Below are 18625 nucleotides of genomic sequence, written 5' to 3'. Positions count from 1 at the left end.
TATCTTCTTTCTTCAGCACTCGCCTCAGAGTGCCTAAAATCTGCCAAGACTGGCTTTAAATACACCGGCAACAGCCCAGTAACGCACTGTCCACCAATGAACAGCCGTTAAATGGGCGCTAAAACTGACTGGACTAAACCAGTGCTTCTAAAAATAACTTACATTCACCCAGCAACTTGCTTCAAAAAATAACCCTTTCACAGAACTATTCCATCAACATATTCATAGCCTGTGTGGCTATTAGACCCCCCCCTTTATTCCCTAATTCTTATGGGGGGGGCTGCCATTACCTGTGTAAATGCTACCTAATTCCTAGCCTTCAATAGTGATATGGGAAATTGGAAAACATCCCCATTTAAAAAAAAAAAAAAAAAAAAAAATGCACAACATAGAAAAACATGATTTTAAACAAATGGGTCATTTTCTGATGACCTGTTCCCTTTTTAAAGGGGAACCTGTCACCCCCAAAATCGACGATGAGCTAAGCCCACCGGCATCAGGGGCTTATCTACAGCATTCTGTATCCTGAAAGATAAGAAAAAGAGGTTAGATTATACTCACCCAGGGGCGGTCCTGCTGCTGTCCGGGGCCTCCCATTTTCTTACGATGACGTCCTCTTCTTGTCTTCATGCTGTGGCTTCGGCGCAGGCGTACGTTGTCTGCCCTGTTGAGGGCAGAGCAAAGAAATGCAGTGCGCATTCGCCGGGAAAGGTCAGAGAGGCCAAGCACACTGCAGTATTTTGCTCTGCCCTCAACAGGGCAGACAAAGCATGCCAGAGCCGCAGCATGAAGACAAGAGGAGAACGCCATCGTAAGAAGATGGGAGGGGAGGACCGGACCACGACGCCCATCGTACGGGGACCGCCTTTGGGTGAGTATTATATAACCTCTCTTTCTTATCTTTCAGATTACATCGGGGGCTTATCTACAGCTTTACAGAATGCTGTAGATAAGCCCCAGATGACAGCGAGCTTACCTCACCATCGATTTTTGGGGGTGACAGGTTCCCTTTAAAGTCCGTATATACATACAGTAAAATTGGCTGGACTTCAGTCATCTTATGTGTCAGAGAGCCGCTTACTGCCATCTCCCTGAGGAAAACGTGAGCATTTGGCTTCTCGATTGAGTGCATGGGCATCTTTTGAGAGAAGAGAGAATCTGATAGAAGTGCATCTAAAGTAGAGTGCAGAGTTCACCCAGAAGAGTGATGGTTAGCAAAAAAATTTCTGATGTACTTTTAAAATCTACAAGCCATAGGTGTTTGTTTAGGCTGAGTTCTCTATAGGAAAATATGAAGAAAGGACCTACTAATCATAAGAGGCACAATATGTAGGGACAGGCTTACAATCTGCAGGGGGTGGGAAGGAGACAGTACAGTACGAGAGTAAAAACTGCAGATATGGCAGTATGGTGGCAGCAGGGTTATTGCAATTATAGGTTTTCCTAAAGGGGTGGGTTTATATCTGGCGCTTACAACTCTCTGCTCTGGCCCCTAACCCATCAGACTTTACCCCACCTTTTGAAACCATCAGAGTATGAAAGTTAGCCCTTAACCTAACAATACTGTAATCTACGAATCTGATGTCTGTGTTCGCCTGAAAATATGGTTTGTTGTATAGCCTCTTCGATTTAATATTTGCAGGAAGCAATCCAGTTAGATGGACGGATCCTGTTCTCACTGCTCCGGAAGGTGTCTCCTGTGGCCTACAAGCATCTTAGTAAGCAGAAGATTGACCCGATCTTATACATGACTGAATGGTTCATGTGTGCGTTTTCACGGACGCTTCCCTGGAGCTCGGTTCTGCGTGTGTGGGACATGTTTTTTTGTGAAGGTAAATAGGTTTTATTACCCAAGAATTTTGTCAGTTCTTCTACGGGTTGACCAGTCCATAACAGATGTGATGATGATGATGATGATTTTCTATAGCACCAGTGTATTCCGCTTCACTTAACATTTAAGTAGGGACCTGTACATATATTAAAGACATAACAGATTAATACAGTAACTTGCAAAAGTAGCCCCCCACCTCCCCCTTGCCATTTTTCATGTTTGGCTACCTCACAACCTGGAATTTCACTTTTTGGGGGGGTTTGCATCAGTTCATGTGAACAGGCATACAACTGTGAACATTTTGTTTTCTTTTTATTGTGAGGCTAACTACAAATAGGACAAAATAACTGAAAACTTCAGTGTGAAGAACTTTTCACCTACCTAAAGTCAGTACTTTGTAGAGCCTCCTTTTGTGGCAATTACAACTGCAAGTCACTTTGGATAAGTCTCTGAGGTTTCCACATCTTGCCACTGGGAATTTTGCCCATTCTTAAATGAATGGCTTAGATGGCTTCCTCTGGTGAACAGCAATCTTCAAGTTTGACCACAGATTCTCAATTGGCTTATGGTCTGGGCTTTGACAAGGCCACTCATAGTAACATAGTTAGTAAGGCCGAAAAAAGACATTTGTCCATCCAGTTCAGCCTATATTCCATCATAATAAATCCCCAGATCTACGTCCTACTACAGAACCTAATAATTGTATGATACAATATTGTTCTGCTCCAGGAAGACATCCAGGCCTCTCTTGAACCCCTCGACTGAGTTCGCCATCACCACCTCCTAAAATGCTTTCGCAAGCCATTGTAGTTCACCAGTTACAGGAGGAATGAGGGCCTTGCTTACTATTTATAAGGAAATAGAGGGACACACAAGGTAAAAAGCACTAGTCGTGTATGGTCTAGCCATCGATCTATATAATTGTCTAAGGGGTACTTCCGTCTGTTTCTGTCTGTAACTAACTTCCGTAACGGAAATCCCGTGTTGTTGATTGGTCGCAGCCGGCCAGCCATGACCAATCAGCGAGATTGGGGTGGGATTTGAACACCGCTTCACTTTTATTATTGACGTTGCCTATGCAGCATCAATAGTAAAAACCTATAATGTAAAAAAAAAACCAAACATATTCTCACCTTCTGAAGTCCGCTGCAGCCTTTCCCGCTCCTTGCGCTCCGGTCCCAAGTTTGCATTGCGTCACTGACTCGAGATCACGTAGCAGTCTCGCATGATGATGATGATGATGTAGCGGTCTCACAAGACAGCTACATGATCTCGACTCATTGCTACAATCCATTCTTGGGACCAGAGCGCGAGGAGCATCGGTAAAGGCCTCGGGTGGATCCGGGGGCCGACAGAAGGTGAGTGTGGCACCCCTAGGGGTATTTGCCACAAAAATAGTTACTGACAGTAAATGCAAATACTAAAATAGCAAGACTGCACTACCACCTCCGGCCAGAAGGGGGAGCTCCAGAGACTCCCCTTGATCCATTCTGGTCTGAGAGAAGAAATGGCAGTTGGGCTAAGGAGCTGAAAGTGAGAGGTCATACAGTTAAATCTCTAACAGCCCTGTGACTGTTACCAGGCCTAAATCACCGGCCTGAGGAGAAGAGGGATAGAGAAAAAGGACATTGTGAGAACCGGGTAGCATTAATCACTACCCAGAACAGGCGCAAAGACGGATACCGGATCCGTGGCTGTATTCATTATATATAATACAGCAACCGGAAAAACGTGAGGTGATATCAGCTTCACTAGGGTCGGATGCAGCAACAGACACAGAGTTCAGCGGTACTCCCAGAGGGGGTAAACCGATAAAAGGACTCGGGTTGCCCGTTGAACCAGGACCCGGAGGGGACAGATTGGGCCGGCAGCCAGTTCACATACAGCAGCAGGGCCACACAGAAATTGCGCACAATAAGAGGCGAAGACCCCGGCAGGGTCAAAGTAACTCAGAGTTCCCATACAGACTCCGGTGACAGGACTGGTTGTAAATCCCTTTATGTTGAAGTAAACTGGTTAAACGTTTCAGTGCCTCAGTCTTTCATTTGGACAGTAGCCATCTATCCAGGATCGAGATCGTCACCGCTGGGAGAACCTGCTGCTGATCAAGTAAGTGCCTGTCCCCTCATGATACCCCTTACACTGTGCATTGCCTGAGGCCACAGCACCGGGTCAAGTCACCCGTGACATCCCCCTCAAGAGACAGACTCCATTGGTCCGGTGCTGGGTATCCCGGTCTCCTGGGCGTCACATGAGCATAAACCGTATATAGTTGAGTATAAGCCGAGATTTTCAGCCCATTTTTGGGGGCTGAAAGTCCCCCTCTCGGCTTATACTAGCGTCATACCCAGGGGTCGGCAGGGGAGGGGGGGGGCTATCTAATTATACTTACCTACTGCTGGCGCGGTGGCGCGGTCCCTGCAGTCCCTGCTTCTTCCAGCGCTGCAGATTCTTCCTGTACTGAGCGGTCACATGGTACCGCTCACTAGTCATGAATATGCGGCTCCACCTCCCATAGAGGTGGAGCCGCATATTCATTACTGTAATCGGTAACTCTGACCGCTCAATACAGGAAGAAGATGCAGCGGTGGAAGAAGCAGGGACTGCAGGGACCGCACCAGCAGTAGGTAAGTATATGGGGAGGGGAGCGCTGTGCGATATTTACCTGCTCCTCGTTCCAGTGCGGCTCCGTCTCCAGCGTCCTCTGGCTGTGACGCTCGGGTCAGAGGGCTCGGTGACTTAGTCAGTGCGCGCTCTCTGCTGAGCGTCAGTGCTGGAGACGGAGCCGCACGAGGAGCAGGTAAATATTGAAAGCGCCGGCGTCCTGAGCGAAGAGAGGTGAGTATGTGATTATTTTTTTTTTTATTGCAGCAGCAGCAGCAGCATTATATATGGCACAGCTTTATATGGAGCATCTATGGGGCAATAATGAACAGTATAGAGCATTATATGTGGCACAGCTTTATATTGGGCCATAAGGAACGGTGCAGAGCATTATATGTGGCACAGCTTTATATGGAGCATCTATGGGGCCATAATGAACGGTGCAGAGCATTATATGTGGGGCACAGCTTTATATGGAGCATCTATGGGGCCATAATGAACGGTGCAGAGCATTATATATGGCACAGCTTTATATGGAGCATCTATGGGGCCATAATGAACGGTGCAGAGCATTATATATGACACAGCTTTATATGGAGCATCTATGAGGCCATAATGAACGGTGCAGAGCATTATATGTTGGGCACAGCTTTATATGGAGCATCTATGGGGCTATAATGAACGGTGCAGAGCATTATATATGGCACAGCTTTATATGGAGCATCTATGGGGCAATAATGAACAGTATGGAGCATTATATGTGGCACAGCTTTATATGGGGCCATAATGAACGGTGCAGAGCATTATATGTGGCACAGCTTTATATGGAGCATCTATGGGGCCATAATCAACGGTGCAGAGCATTATATATGGCACAGCTTTATATGGAGTATCTATGAGGCCATAATGAACGGTGCAGAGCATTATATGTGGGGCACAGCTTTATATGGAGCATCTATGGGGCCATAATGAACGTTGCAGAGCATTATATGTGGCACAGGTTTATATGGAGCATCTACGGGTCCATAATGAACGGTGCAGAGCATTATATATGGCACAGCTTTATATGGAGCATCTATGGGGCATTAATGAACAGTATGGAGCATTATATGTGGCACAGCTTTATATGGAGCATCTTATAATGCTGCATACTGTTCATTATTGCCCCATAAGATGCTCCATATAAAGCTGTGCCACATATAATGCTCTGCACCGTTCATTATGGCCCCATATAAAGCTGTGCCACATATAATGCTCCATACTGTTCATTATTGCCCCATATGTGGCACCGCTTTATATGGAGCATCTTATGGGGCAATAATAAACGGTATGGAGCATCTATTTTTATTTTTGAAATTCACCGGTAGCTGCTGCATTTCCTACTCTAGGCTTATACTCGAGTCAATAAGTTTTCCCAGTTTTTTGTGGCAAAATTAGGGGGGTCTGCTTATACTCGGGTCTGCTTATACTCGAGTATATACGGTAACTTTTTTATTTTAATTGTTTTTTTTAACAGGGATATGGTGCCCACATTGCTATATGCTGCGTGGGCTGTGTTGTATGCTGCGTGGGCTGTGTTGTATGCTGCGTGGGCTGCGCATTCTAGAATACCCGATGCGTTCGATTCGGGCCACCATCTAGTCGTTACAATAAATAAAGTTTATTCTATAAAGTTGTATGATCCGGTCATCAGCAAGTATCTACGTACAGTTACCATGTGCAATTGGGTGCATGGAGGATGTCGAGTCAGATGAATAGGAAGGACCAATTCTGAGGAAAACTTAGCGAGGGAACAGGGCAGAGTTAGATTAGTGAAGTGGGGTGATAAGCCTGTCCAAAGAGATGTTTTTAAAGCACACTGAAAAATGTGGGGGCTAGATATTAAATGGATCTTCTTTGGCAGTGCTTTCCGGTAAACTGGCGAAGCACGAGAGAAGTTTTGAAAAGGAAGTGGAAGGTTTGGATAATTATGGAGGATGTTGGTCTTTAAATCAGTTTCAGAAGGGAGGGCATGGGTTTGGTGGTACAGAACCGTGGAGCGCTTCGTTGGGTGAGAGATAAATTTACATTTTACTCCAGTGGACGTGTGACTAGTGCAATGACTGACACAAGGTGGAGGAAACAGATGCTCTGACTCCTGTCCTTCATCTGAAAAAATAAAAATGTGTAATAATTTATGTATGTATGTATATCTTATGGTAAATTACACTTAAGACCTTTTAACCCATGTCATAGTTGCCTATGTGCATCAGCACGGCAGGGAAGTCCTCTTGTAACACCGTCATGTTCCATCTGTGTGGAGCAAAGGTAATGGTTACTGAGCAGATGTCGTATGATTTTCCTCAGTTGTAATAATCATTCTGCCCTCCAGATTACAGAAAAGAATAAAGGTTTGTGCTAATCTGTGGATTACACTATCTGGAATTGTTGCTGTGTTATACATGGTGACCTCAATAAGAGTGAGGGGTTGAAGTGCGCTGCGCTGATGGAAAGGGGACGTGATAAAATATTGGCTGTGTGGGAAAAAATGGTGTGAATGTTATAGATCAGTGTTCCCCAAGTCCGGTCCTCAAGACCCACCAACAGGTCATGTTTTCAGGATATCCTTAGTATTGCACAGGTGATAATTGCATCACCTGCACAGGCAAGCATTCACTGACCTGTGTAATACTAAGGAAATCCTCAAAACATGACCTGTTGGTGGCTCTTGAGGACCGGAGTTGGGGAACACTGTTATAGATTATAGCTTATGTAATAGAGGTACAGTGCTTGTCATTACTCAGAAGTGGGTAGGGGAATGATGCTATACATTTATGAGCGGTCCTAATAGTAGAAGGTGGAGATGATGGCATCAAAGGTAGCAGATTAATAAGAGAATCATTGAAATTTATGAGCATTGCTGTGATACAGATCGTCTCGGATCACGTATTGTAGCAAGGGCTGCGTTCCTGACTTGTTACCAATTAACGCAAACCAGCCCTGTGTGTGATAATAGTTGTGATAATGGACAATTATGGAAGGCAATTTTCACCCTGATGGTGGTCATGTTGTAGCGCTATGGAGCGCAAGTCTGTACGAGTATACTCGTTGCTCGAGATTTCCCTGGGGGGGGGGGGGGGGGGGAGGGGTCTCCGAGTATTTGTCAGTGCTCGGAAATTTCGTTTTTGTTGACGCAGCTGCATGATTCACGTCTGTTAGCCAGCATTGTACATGTGGGGGTTGCCTGGTTGCTAGGGAATCCCCACATGTACATGCTGGCTAGCAGATGTAAATCATTCAGCTGCGGCATGCTCGGGAAATCTCGAGCAACGAGTATACTCGCTCATCTTTATTGATTACCTGTCCTTGGAATAGATCATCAGTGTCTGATCGGCCAGGGTTTGACACCTGGCATCCCCGCTGATCAGCTGTTACCGGTGTCAATGGAGGCTGGCAGTACTAGATGTGGTATCGGGCATCTACTGGTAGTGGTCGAGGATTGGTGCTAAAAACTAAATCTCCGAGCACTAAAAAATACTCTGAGGACCCCTGAGCATGCTCAGGGGAATCTCAAGTAACGAGTATACTCGCTCATCACTAGTAATCAATTAAAAAGTAGTGGACAACCTCTTTAAAGTAGACATAGATCTAAGTTTAAAAGATTACAAACATGAAGGACAGCAACTCTATAATATCAGTAGGGATCCGACTGTAGTGAAATCCACCAATTGCTTGAATAAAGTGCTAGAAGCAACGAGCAGACTCCAGACTTTTTGCTTTTCTTTTCCTTTGAGAAGGTGGAGTAGGAGACCTCGAAAGGTGGTGGTGAGAATGTTTGCTACATTCAAATGATCATCAGCATTACAAGCGATTGTCTGGAAAAGTTGGTTGTCTACTCTGGTGAAGAATAATTTGATTAGGCGATATATGCAAACCATTTTCCTCTAATGTGTATGATGTGTTTCTCATAAATTTTATGGAAAAACCCTTTAAATGACATACCGTAATCATTTTTGTTGAGTGTACAGTTAGGGTTACAGTATTGCAGTTCTTGGCTGTACTGTGCACAGTATAATATGGTATGACTTGTAATGACAATGTTGTGTGTATATACAGTGGCATGGAAACGTTTCGGCACTCCTGGTTGTGAAGTTAAGCAAGATGCAGATGAAATGATCTCTAAAAGGGCTAAAGATGACACATTTACTTTGTATATATTTTTTGCCTAAAATAGTCATTTTTACATTATAAAAATTACAAAAAGGAAATGAACGGATGTAGAAGTTTGGGTGTCCTTGGAGATGTGTGCTCAGATAACTTTGACAAAAATTTCAGATATTAATTAGTCTTATGGTTATGGCTTATTCACTATTATGGTTAGGAAAGGCTAAGTGATACAAATTTCCCAGCTTTATAAAAGAAAAAAAAACAGCCTCCTCTAACCTTATTCCAAAAAACAGCAACCATGGGTTTTTCTAAGCCACAGCTTAGCACTCTGAAAAATAAAATGGTGGAGGCCCACAAAGCAGGAGAAGGCTATAAGAAGATGGCAAAGCGTTTTCAAGTTGCTCTTTCCCTCGTTTGAAATGTAATTAAGAAATGGAAACAAGCAGGAACAGTGGAGGTCAAGATGATGTCTGGAAGACCAAGCAAAATATCAGTGAGAGCTGCTTGTAGGATTGCTAGAGAGGCAAATCTGAACCTCCACTTGACTGCAAAAGACGTTCAGTAAGATTTAGCAGAAATACGGAGTTGTGGTACATTGTTCTACTGCTCAGAGACCCATTTACAAATAACAAAAATTCAGTGTCAGAAGTGTGCAAAAGAACATCTAAACATGCCTGATGCATTTTGGAAACCATTCCTGTGGACCGATGAGGTTAAAATAGAACTCTGTGGAGAAAAAAAGGTGCAAAATTTCCCAAAAATATTTTGCCAACCATTAAGCATGTTGGTGGATCAGTCATGCTTTGGGGTTGTGTTGAAGCCAATGTCACGGGGAACATTTGACGGGTAGAGGGAAGAATTGATTCAATGAAATTTCAACACATTCTTGATGCAAAAACAGAACACCATCTGTGTAAAAAACAAACAAACAAAAAAAAACCTGAAGTTGAAAAGAGGATGGCTTCTATAAAATATTGATCCTAGACACGTCAAAATTCACAAAGTACCTAAAAAGGCACAAGGCGCAGGCTTTAGAATGGCCCTCACTGTCTCTTGATCCAAACATCATTGAAAATCTGTGTCTAGACCTCAAAATAGCAGTGCATGCAAGACAACCCAGGAATCACACAGAAATGGTATAATTTTCCAAGGAAGAATGGATGAAAATCCTTCAAACAACTATTGAAAGACTCTTGGCCGGCTACAGTGTGTTAACAAGATGTGATACTTGCAAAATGGGGTGCTGCTTGGTACCAACTAGTGATGAGCGAGTGTACTCGTTGCTCTGGTTTCCCGAGCACGCTCGGGTGACCTCCGAGTATTTGTTAGTGTTTGGAGATTTAGTTTTCATCACGGCAGCTGAATGATTTACAGCTATTAGCCAGGCTGAGTACATGTGGGGGTTGCCTGGTCGCTAGGTAATCCCCACATGCAATCAAGCTGGCTAATAGCTGTAAATCATGCTGCTGAGACTATGAAAACTTAATCTCCGAGCAGTCATAAATACTCGGAGACCACCTGAGTGTGCTCAGGAAAACCCGAGGAACAAGTACACTCGCTCATCACTAGTACCAACCATGCGGGGTGCCCAAACTTTTACATTGGCCCATTTTCCTTTTTTGTAATTTTTTTTTAAATTGAAAAAATATATTAAGTAAATGTCATCTTTAACTTTAGGTCTTCTACAGAGATCATTTAATCTTCAACTTTCCAATAATAACCAGTGGTGCCCAAACTTTTTCATACCTCTGTATGATCAATGATAACCTTGTTCTTATGACTCCTCAAGATTGGGGCATGAACTCATCTCACCTACTTAGGAGGGTTTCAGAGGGCATTCCCAGTCAGGTGCCAGCTCAGTGTGAGGTGTGCTGTGCCCTTATTAAATAGGCAGGTTATGCTGCAGGGAGCAGTTACTCATCGCAGGGTGTGAGCGCGGTGCAGCCTGCCTCTACATGTCCTGTGAGGACTTGTGACGGGCTGTCTGTCTGTTTTGGTTAGTTTGTCAGCATGTGTTGTCTCTGTGTCCACCACTCCCTTTTTGTGCCATTTTTAAGTCTTCAATTTCATATACACAGAAAACTTATTTTAGTTTTTCTCATTTTAACCAGCTCTTGATGCTCAAATACATGTATTCTCACTGCCTTTGTTGTAGAGAAATGGTGGTGCTTTGTCTGTAAAATGCCTTACTCACTGGGAAGAGCAGGCTGCGAATGTCTAGTGTGTGGAACACACTTTAGTGTACTGGTCATCCACTCTGTGTGAGGGTCCTCTATATTGCCATGCTGCTGTAGCTGAAGGTGCTGTGACCTATTTTGCTCCAAATCCCAGTATGCAGTGCTCCTGCCATTGCCAAGGACTTAACTTCCCTAAACTGAAAACCTGCACCTCTGTTCCAGTATGCAGTCTCAAGTGGGAGCAGAAAGATAAAGACCCTCCCCCACTTCCTGTAATGTCAGTCTCTGCTGCTAGTGATGGATTACACTTGGCAACTGGCAGTGGACTGCAAGTTAGGCAAATGGGAGGCACCAATGGGCTGATCCACTAAAAATAATTCTGGTGTAAAACGCCTCACAAGGGTCACAAACATATTGCGGGTTTTCGTGCCATTCCTGGCCACAATGCTAAGTACTGCTCTTGGCTACACTGTAGTGGTGTAACTTGGTCTGGTCTGTAACTACTTTATATATCTGAGTCTTTTTGCAAAAATTATATAAATGTATTTTCAATTTGCGGGGAGAAATAAGTATTTGATCCCTCTGGCAAACAAGACTTAATACTTGGTGGCAAAACCCTTGTTGGCAAGCACAGCAGTCAGTCAGAGTTGAAGCCAAAGAGCTGTTTTTGTGTCGTCTGACCACAGCACCTTCTCCCAATCACTCCCACAGTCATCCAGGTGTTCATTGGCAAACTTCAGATGTGCCTGCACATGTGCCTTCCTTGAGCAGGGGACCTTGCGGACACTGCAGGATTTTAAACCTTTTACGGCGTAATGTGTTACCAATGGTTTTCTTGGTGACTGTGGTCCCAGCTGCCTTGAGATCATTAACCAGTTCCCCCTGTGTAGTTTTAGGCTGATCTCTCACCTTCCTCATGATCAAGGATACCCCACGAGGTAAGATTTTGCATGGTGCCCCTGATCGATATTGATTGACAGTCATTTTGTATTTCTTCCATTTTCTTACTATTGCACCAACAGTTGCCTCCTTCTCACCCAGCGTCTTACATATGGTTGGTAGCCCATTCCAGCTTTGTGCAGGTCTATGATCTTGTTCCAGACATCCTTATAAAGCTCTTTGGTCTTGCCCATGTTGTAGAGGTTAGAGTCTGACTGATTGAGTCTGTGTTTCATTTCAAATTGAGTCTGTGGACAGGAGTCTTTTATAAAGGTGACTATGTAAGACAGCTGTCCATAATGCAGGTAATGAGTTGATTAGAAGTGTCTAACTGGTCTGTAGGAGCCAGAATTCTTAATGGTTGGTAGGGGATCAAATGCTTATTTCTCACTGGAAAATGCAAATAACTGTATATAATTTATACAATGTGATTTTCTGGATTCTATTTTTCATATTCTCTCTCTCAATGTTAAAATTTAACCTAACCTTTAAAATTATAGACTGTTCATGTCTTTGTCAGTGGGCAAACTTACAAAATCAGCAAGGGATCAAATACTTATTTCCCCCACTGTATCCCTATTGACTCAGAAACTGAACTTGTATCATGCCTGGCAGACGCTTGCTGCATTACATAGCCAGCAATTGCCCCCAATAGTAGTGCACCAGGAGCTGCTGTATGCATGCTAAACTGGCCACGTCTTGGAACAGATTTTATTCATCTGTACATCCAACCCTGCAAGGAAAAAAAGGAAACTTTAAGGCTACTTTCACACTTCCGTCGTTTGGTGCTATGTCGCAATGCATCGTTTTGGAGAAAAAACGCATCCTGCAAAGTTGCCCGCAGGATGCGTTTTTTTTTCTCCATAGACTTGCATTAGCGACGCATTGCGACATATGGCCACACATCGCATCCATCGTGCAACGGATGTCTCGTGTTTTGGTGGACCGTTGGCACAAAAAAGTTCAATGTAACGTTTTCTTTGTGCGACGTGTCCGCCATTTTCGACCGCGCATACGTGGCCGAAACTCCGCTCCCTCCTCCCCGGACTTTACAATGGGGCAGCGGATGTGTTGTAAAACTACATCCACTGCCCACGTTGTGCTAAATTTAGCACAACGTCCGCCGAGGCGTCGGCACCGTACCGACGGAAGTGTGAAAGTAGCCTAACCCCGAGACTTTTTCTTGTGTGAGACTTGTAATGATGCACAGCCCTGCTCTCCTCATTGGTCTTGCTGCTGATACAAGTTGGAGAGGAGAGTAGAGCAGAGCTATCATTACACTTTCTCTCATGTTTCCCAGTACATTGTATGAGTTTTGTTTTTTTAATAGTATGACAAGTTGTATTGAATGACACGGAATACTTATCGGCAGAGACAGCATTAGTGACCGGTAACACCTCTATACACAGCTGATTACACAGGATCCACCAATCGCAATAGGTGATGTCACAACTGACTCGGCTTCCCCTCCACAATCGCCTTTGTCCATGCTCATTACATGCTTCAGTACAAAAGTTGGGGTCTGGGTCTATCTGTTGCTACTGATTTCTATATGTGGATTTCTTGAAACAGGAAGTTATTAAATAGCCCCAGTGGGGGCTTAATACAAATTATGATGGCAAAAAAATAAGTTGCCAGAAACAAAGCGTAAAATATCTATAAATAAACTGTTGATAAGTGACACTTTATTATAATTTTCTTTTTTTTTTTTAAAGGTGTCAAAATTATATTTCGCGTGGCTCTTATTCTACTGAAGTATTCACTTGGTTCCTCTGAAAAGCTCAAGTCTTGTCAAGGTCAATATGAAACCATGGAGAAACTAAGAGCAATAGATTCAAAATATATGCAAGAAGGGTTTCTTATCCCAGAGGTGAGTGTATAATACTCAAGACATTGGTATATGTAGATACAAACAATTGTGGATAGAAATTTACTGTTGTTACTCTATACTCAAGTCTCCCCCATTTGTTAGGTGACTATGTGCAGCCCCATTCCCATCTTTTTTTAGTCTACTGCTTGGTATAACACTTGCAGATCTTGAAGGGGCAAGCCAGCTACACTCACTCCTGCATCATGATATGCGTGGGGCTGGTAATGTCACATCTACAGATGACCTACCTCTTGTGAACCAGCAGATATCGCACACGAGTGCTGTGGAGTCAGTAAGCCAAACCTCCGACTCCTCAATTTCCATGACTCCGACTCCACCAAAATGGAATCCAACTCCACTGCCTTGCCAGGACTGTGGAGTCGGTAAGGCTAGGTTCCCATTGCGTGAATGGGACAGCGCTAGCCCATTGGCAGCAATGTTATCGCGCATCGCTAGCGCGTGCCATTTTCGCGTGCCGTTCTTTTGTGACGCCCGGGGTCTGTTCCCCGCTCTCGCAGATCGGGGATCTGCGCTAGCAGGGACATTAAACGCGACCCCAAAAAATACATTGCGTTAGCTCAATCCGCTAGCGCTATGCGCTAAACGGTTTTCCCTAACGCAATGGGAACCTAGCCTAAGCCAAACCTCCGACTCCTCAATTTCCAGGACTCCGACTCCACCAAAATGGAATCCAACTCCACTGCCCTGCCAGGACTGTGCAGTCGGTAAGCCAAACCTCCCGATTCCTCAATTTCCATGACTCCGACTCAGACTCCACCAAAATGGGCTCCAGCTCCACGTCTCCGACTCCACAGCCCTGTCGCACACCTGTCTTACTATTCATGTGAGCGAAACCTCCTGCTTGGGAGCCAGCAGTTCTGGAAGTGCAAGGAGATGGATTTCCCCTTTAAGTGCTTGCAGCCAATGAACTAAAGTATGTTCACGCATTTAGGTTAGTCTTGTGTTTTTGTTTCTTGGCATGCTGAAAACTGCTGCAGAAAAAGTGCATGCCAACCAATGAGTTTTCACTCGTGTTGATCGATCAGTGAAATGCTCGAGTGCTCTGTACTTGAATCGACCGCATCGCGCATGCTCAACTCAAGTAGCGAGTATAATGGAAGTGAACGGCAAACTCGAGCATTTTTTTGGAAGATGGAAAAGTTCTCTCGTGTATAGAGCACCCATCGCTAGTTTTGACAAGTGTAGGTCATTCGAGTTGCCTGTGAATATGAACAGCTTTTCATGGTTTATGTCGTTTATTTATTTATTTTTGTGCCATGAACCTTTTGTTGGAGAAAACCACAACTGTATAAAACATGCAAATAATCAATTCTTATAAAGCAATTTAAAATAATTAAGGCTTCTTTTAACCACAGTATCCCTTTGCTGCTGTGGTCTTGATAATGTTTTGCCTGCAAAACCGCGCTGCCATTATGGCGAACCACAAACTTTAATTTCTCCTTCATAGCCACAGACATTTTGAAAAAGGTTTCTAAAAAAAACAAACAAAAAAAAAAACTACAACACTTCAAGTCGCATTATTTGTAGCATATTCCGTAATAAATTTACGGACTTTCATATAACATTTTACTGCGTTGTTTTTAGGACACAATTTTCTGTGTATGAATCCATCCACGGGCAGCATAAATCGAAGGCCGATTTTATTGAGCAGATGTGTTTCATAGTCTGTCTGATTTATGCTGCCTGTGGTTTGGGCAGAACTGTGAATTGAATGAATTGTCCTTTAGCTTCCCCTCCCCCGCACGCGCGTTTGTAAAAAAAAAAAAAAAAGCCACCTTGTGCAGCACTAATGCTGCATTCTGTCAAGGTGGCTTTATTTGGGGTCCCTTCCAACGCTGCTGAAATATTCGTTCTTATAATTTGCACCCCATACCTGTAGTCTGACCTGGGGGCATGTCTTTCCCCCCAGACACAAACGCCTCCCAGCCATCACTCATTTCCTCCGGGCGCCGCCTCCTCTGCCTTCATTAACGTCCCCGGCGCCTGCGCTGTAAGTTCCCATCATGTAAAGGGAGTCGCAGGGTAGCGCAAACTGCGCACGCCCGGAAAAAAAAAACTTACAGCGCCAGGGATGTAAGTGAATGCAGAGGAGGCGGCGCACGGAGCAAATGAGTGATGGCTGGGAGGCGTTTGTGTCCGGGGGGGAAGACATGCCCCCCGGACAGACTACAGGTATGAGGGGCAAATTATAAAAACTAATATTTCAGCGTTGGCAGGGACCCCAAATAAAAGGGCCACCTTGACAATATACAGCGTTAGTGCTGCACATGGTGGCTCTTTTAGTTACAAACGCCAGGGGGGTGACAGGTTCCCTTTAGTGTTGTAAACCATCACTGATGTGGATAGAATTATTACTTATTTGTTAAAGTATACAAGATGATAAAGGAAACACTGTCCTGCCTTGTTACTTATAGGGTTAAATTGATGCTGCACCATCTGTCTGAGATATGGAACTTCCTTTGTATCTATTCGCTCATATCGAAGTACAAAATGTAATTCACCCATAATGGACGTGTAGGTCGATGGTTTTTCCGTTTATCTTGTGTACTTTAACAATTTAGAAATCCTAGTTGTATCTTCATCAGTGCTGGTTTACAATGCTCTTGGCTTTCAACTTCTAATCTACGGTTTATTGAAAATTTTTACTTGTACAAACTGCTTATATAGTTCATGGTTGATAACACTATTTCTTTTTCTCTTGAGATTGTGGAATTGCCAATTACCGAACGAGATGTGGAACGTGAGCATTTAATTCAGCTGAAGAAGTGGAAGGAAGAGTACGGAGAACTGCAGTGCAAGTCACCCACTCGTTTGCATGGGGCCAAAGCCATCAGCGACGCTGACCCAGTGGGTCACAGGCCTCTTGTTCACTCCCCGTCCATTATGCTTCCATCCATTTTAACCTCTTTGAAGAAAACAAAGGAGCAGAAACAGGAAGAAAAGGAACTTGAAAAGCAAAGGGCTAAGGTGTTGAAAGAAATGGAAAAGGTGGATAAGGAGAAAAAGAAGCTAGAAAAGAAAAAGAGTAGAGGCAAAGGTGACCAATCCAATGGAGCTATGAAAGAGGAGAATGGTGGTGATGGGACCAGAGATCACCGGCAGGAACCGGTACAACCTTTATTGGCCAAAGTAACCCAAATGGACTCTTTGAACGTGCACCAGTCCAATGAGAGCTTGTGCTCCAAGGAGAGTGAAGACACCTATTTATAATTGCCACTGTTTCCACTTCTGTGAAATGCTCACTATAAAAAGTCTACCCTTCATTGTTGTTCGGGAGTTCTCCAGCCCTTGGACCAGAGACTGTGTAAAACTCGTTCAGAATCAGCATTCCAGTCATTGGAGACAGTGAAGCGGGGACCAAATACTAAAACCAGCATTGAAAGTTGTAAAAAAAAAAAATTAGGTATTTGTGTCTCCAGGTCCTAAAGTCTTTGTACTTCCAAAAAGTCATCCTTGCCCAGGAAGCAAATGATGTATGGTGTTGGGTTCTTTATGCTGGTAACAGACTGGACTAGCTGGGAATACCATCCAGTATTTGCTGCAAGGGGATCATTTCTGTATTTTGACTGATGATGGGAAAATGGGTGCTGAGTCTGCACCCTGCTGTCTGTTCCATTCCAGATGTTTCTCTGCTGAAAGTGGAACATCTTCTACTATGCACAACGAGTTTATTGTTTCCAAACTACATGGGACCAAACCGAGAAATGAAACAGATAGGCCCCTTCCTCCATCCCACAGATGCTCTTTGTACCAATAAACAGATAAAAAAGAATGAATTTTGCTCTATATCGCCACACAATAGAGTGCCTGTTCAGTCCCTTCATCGTCTTATTAGATCTTGTACAACAAGAGGAAATGGAAATTTGCATCTCTGGTCTTTGTAAGGGCTTCTAGGATTGCAATGTATACCCTAAATATGACCGACCAACACTATTCCACCGCCCTCCTGATGCTACAGGGAAGGGCCCGTATCCACAGTGTAATATAGCTACACTAAACACAGCCAAGCAGGAATATTTATTTATCTATGGTATTAGCTCTTGCAAAAAAATAAAAATAAAGACGCTTGCCAATATGTAGACTTCAATAAAGTTGTGGTATTTCTTTTTGCTATACTCGTATTGCTCATTCTGTAATGTAACTACCATATGCAATGTAAGGCTGGCCACAAGAAGGATATTGGACCAAAGGGGTTATGCAGGGCTTTTATTTGTGTGTATGGGGGAAATCACTGACGGGAAGGTGGTTGCCAGTGATTCTGCTGCTTCATTTCACCTCTTGTCAACAGAGCAGGCAGGAAGAAGAGCTGCAGCATCACATCACCAGCGACGCCTGTCAACAGAGCGGAAGAGAAGACCCTGCTCCGTCAATGTGACTTCGTCAGAGGTTGCGGTTGGTGACTGCTCTGAGCAAGCCGAAACCTTCTCAGCCCAGCGATGACAGTTAGGCCCTATTAGCTTAAGTCCAGGATAACCCCTCTAATATATAAGCATTAGCGCAGATCAATCATCATGCAATAATTATGGCAACATTGACATGTATGGGCAAACTGCTCACCCGTTGAGATTTTCTATATCATATAGACAGCGTTTTTCTTGAAGCGTCCTTCTGGATGACTGTGGCACACACATACCGGCATTTTTTTTTCCCCCTCATTTTAAAGGGGCTCTAAGCACAGAATGAAAGTAAATATATATTCATTTATTTGCATTCATTCTGTGCCGAGTCACTTTAAAAATGAAACCATCAGAAAATGACTTGGTTTAAATCAGGTTTTAGTATTACATGTATTTTCTTTAAATGTTGGCAATGTTTGTTTTTCACATCACAATATTTATAGAAACAAAATATAATAATCTTGCGATTTTTTTTTTTTTTTTTTTTTTTTTTCACATTGGCCATTAGGGCTTTTTCAGACTCTTACTTCCTGGCCTTTCAGCTGACTGCTCCCTCTCCTTAAGTAACCATTGTACAGGCTCCTTAGGGCAAAATTTTTTTTTTTTTTTATTTAAAAAAAAAAAAAAAACAAAATGTTTA

At 43.6% G+C, this 18625-nt stretch overlaps 1 protein-coding gene across 1 annotated transcript in view; it reads left to right on the top strand.

Annotated features, from left to right (window-relative positions):
• TBC1D10A (TBC1 domain family member 10A) overlaps positions 1-17701 on the top strand; it is a 97491-nt gene extending 79790 nt beyond the window's left edge. Inside the window, exons 7-9 of the mRNA XM_069760141.1 lie at positions 1643-1832; positions 13413-13567; positions 16292-17701. Of these exons, the coding sequence (XP_069616242.1) occupies positions 1643-1832; positions 13413-13567; positions 16292-16798 (852 nt within the window). The 3' untranslated portion in view covers positions 16799-17701. The remainder of the gene's footprint in view (positions 1-1642; positions 1833-13412; positions 13568-16291) is intronic.
• Positions 17702-18625: the final 924 nt, after the last annotated feature.

Source organism: Ranitomeya imitator, chromosome 1, assembly GCF_032444005.1.
Source record: "Ranitomeya imitator isolate aRanImi1 chromosome 1, aRanImi1.pri, whole genome shotgun sequence".
In the NCBI taxonomy this organism is placed as follows: Eukaryota; Metazoa; Chordata; class Amphibia; order Anura; family Dendrobatidae; genus Ranitomeya; species Ranitomeya imitator.
This window is presented reverse-complemented; position numbering and strand designations above follow the sequence as displayed.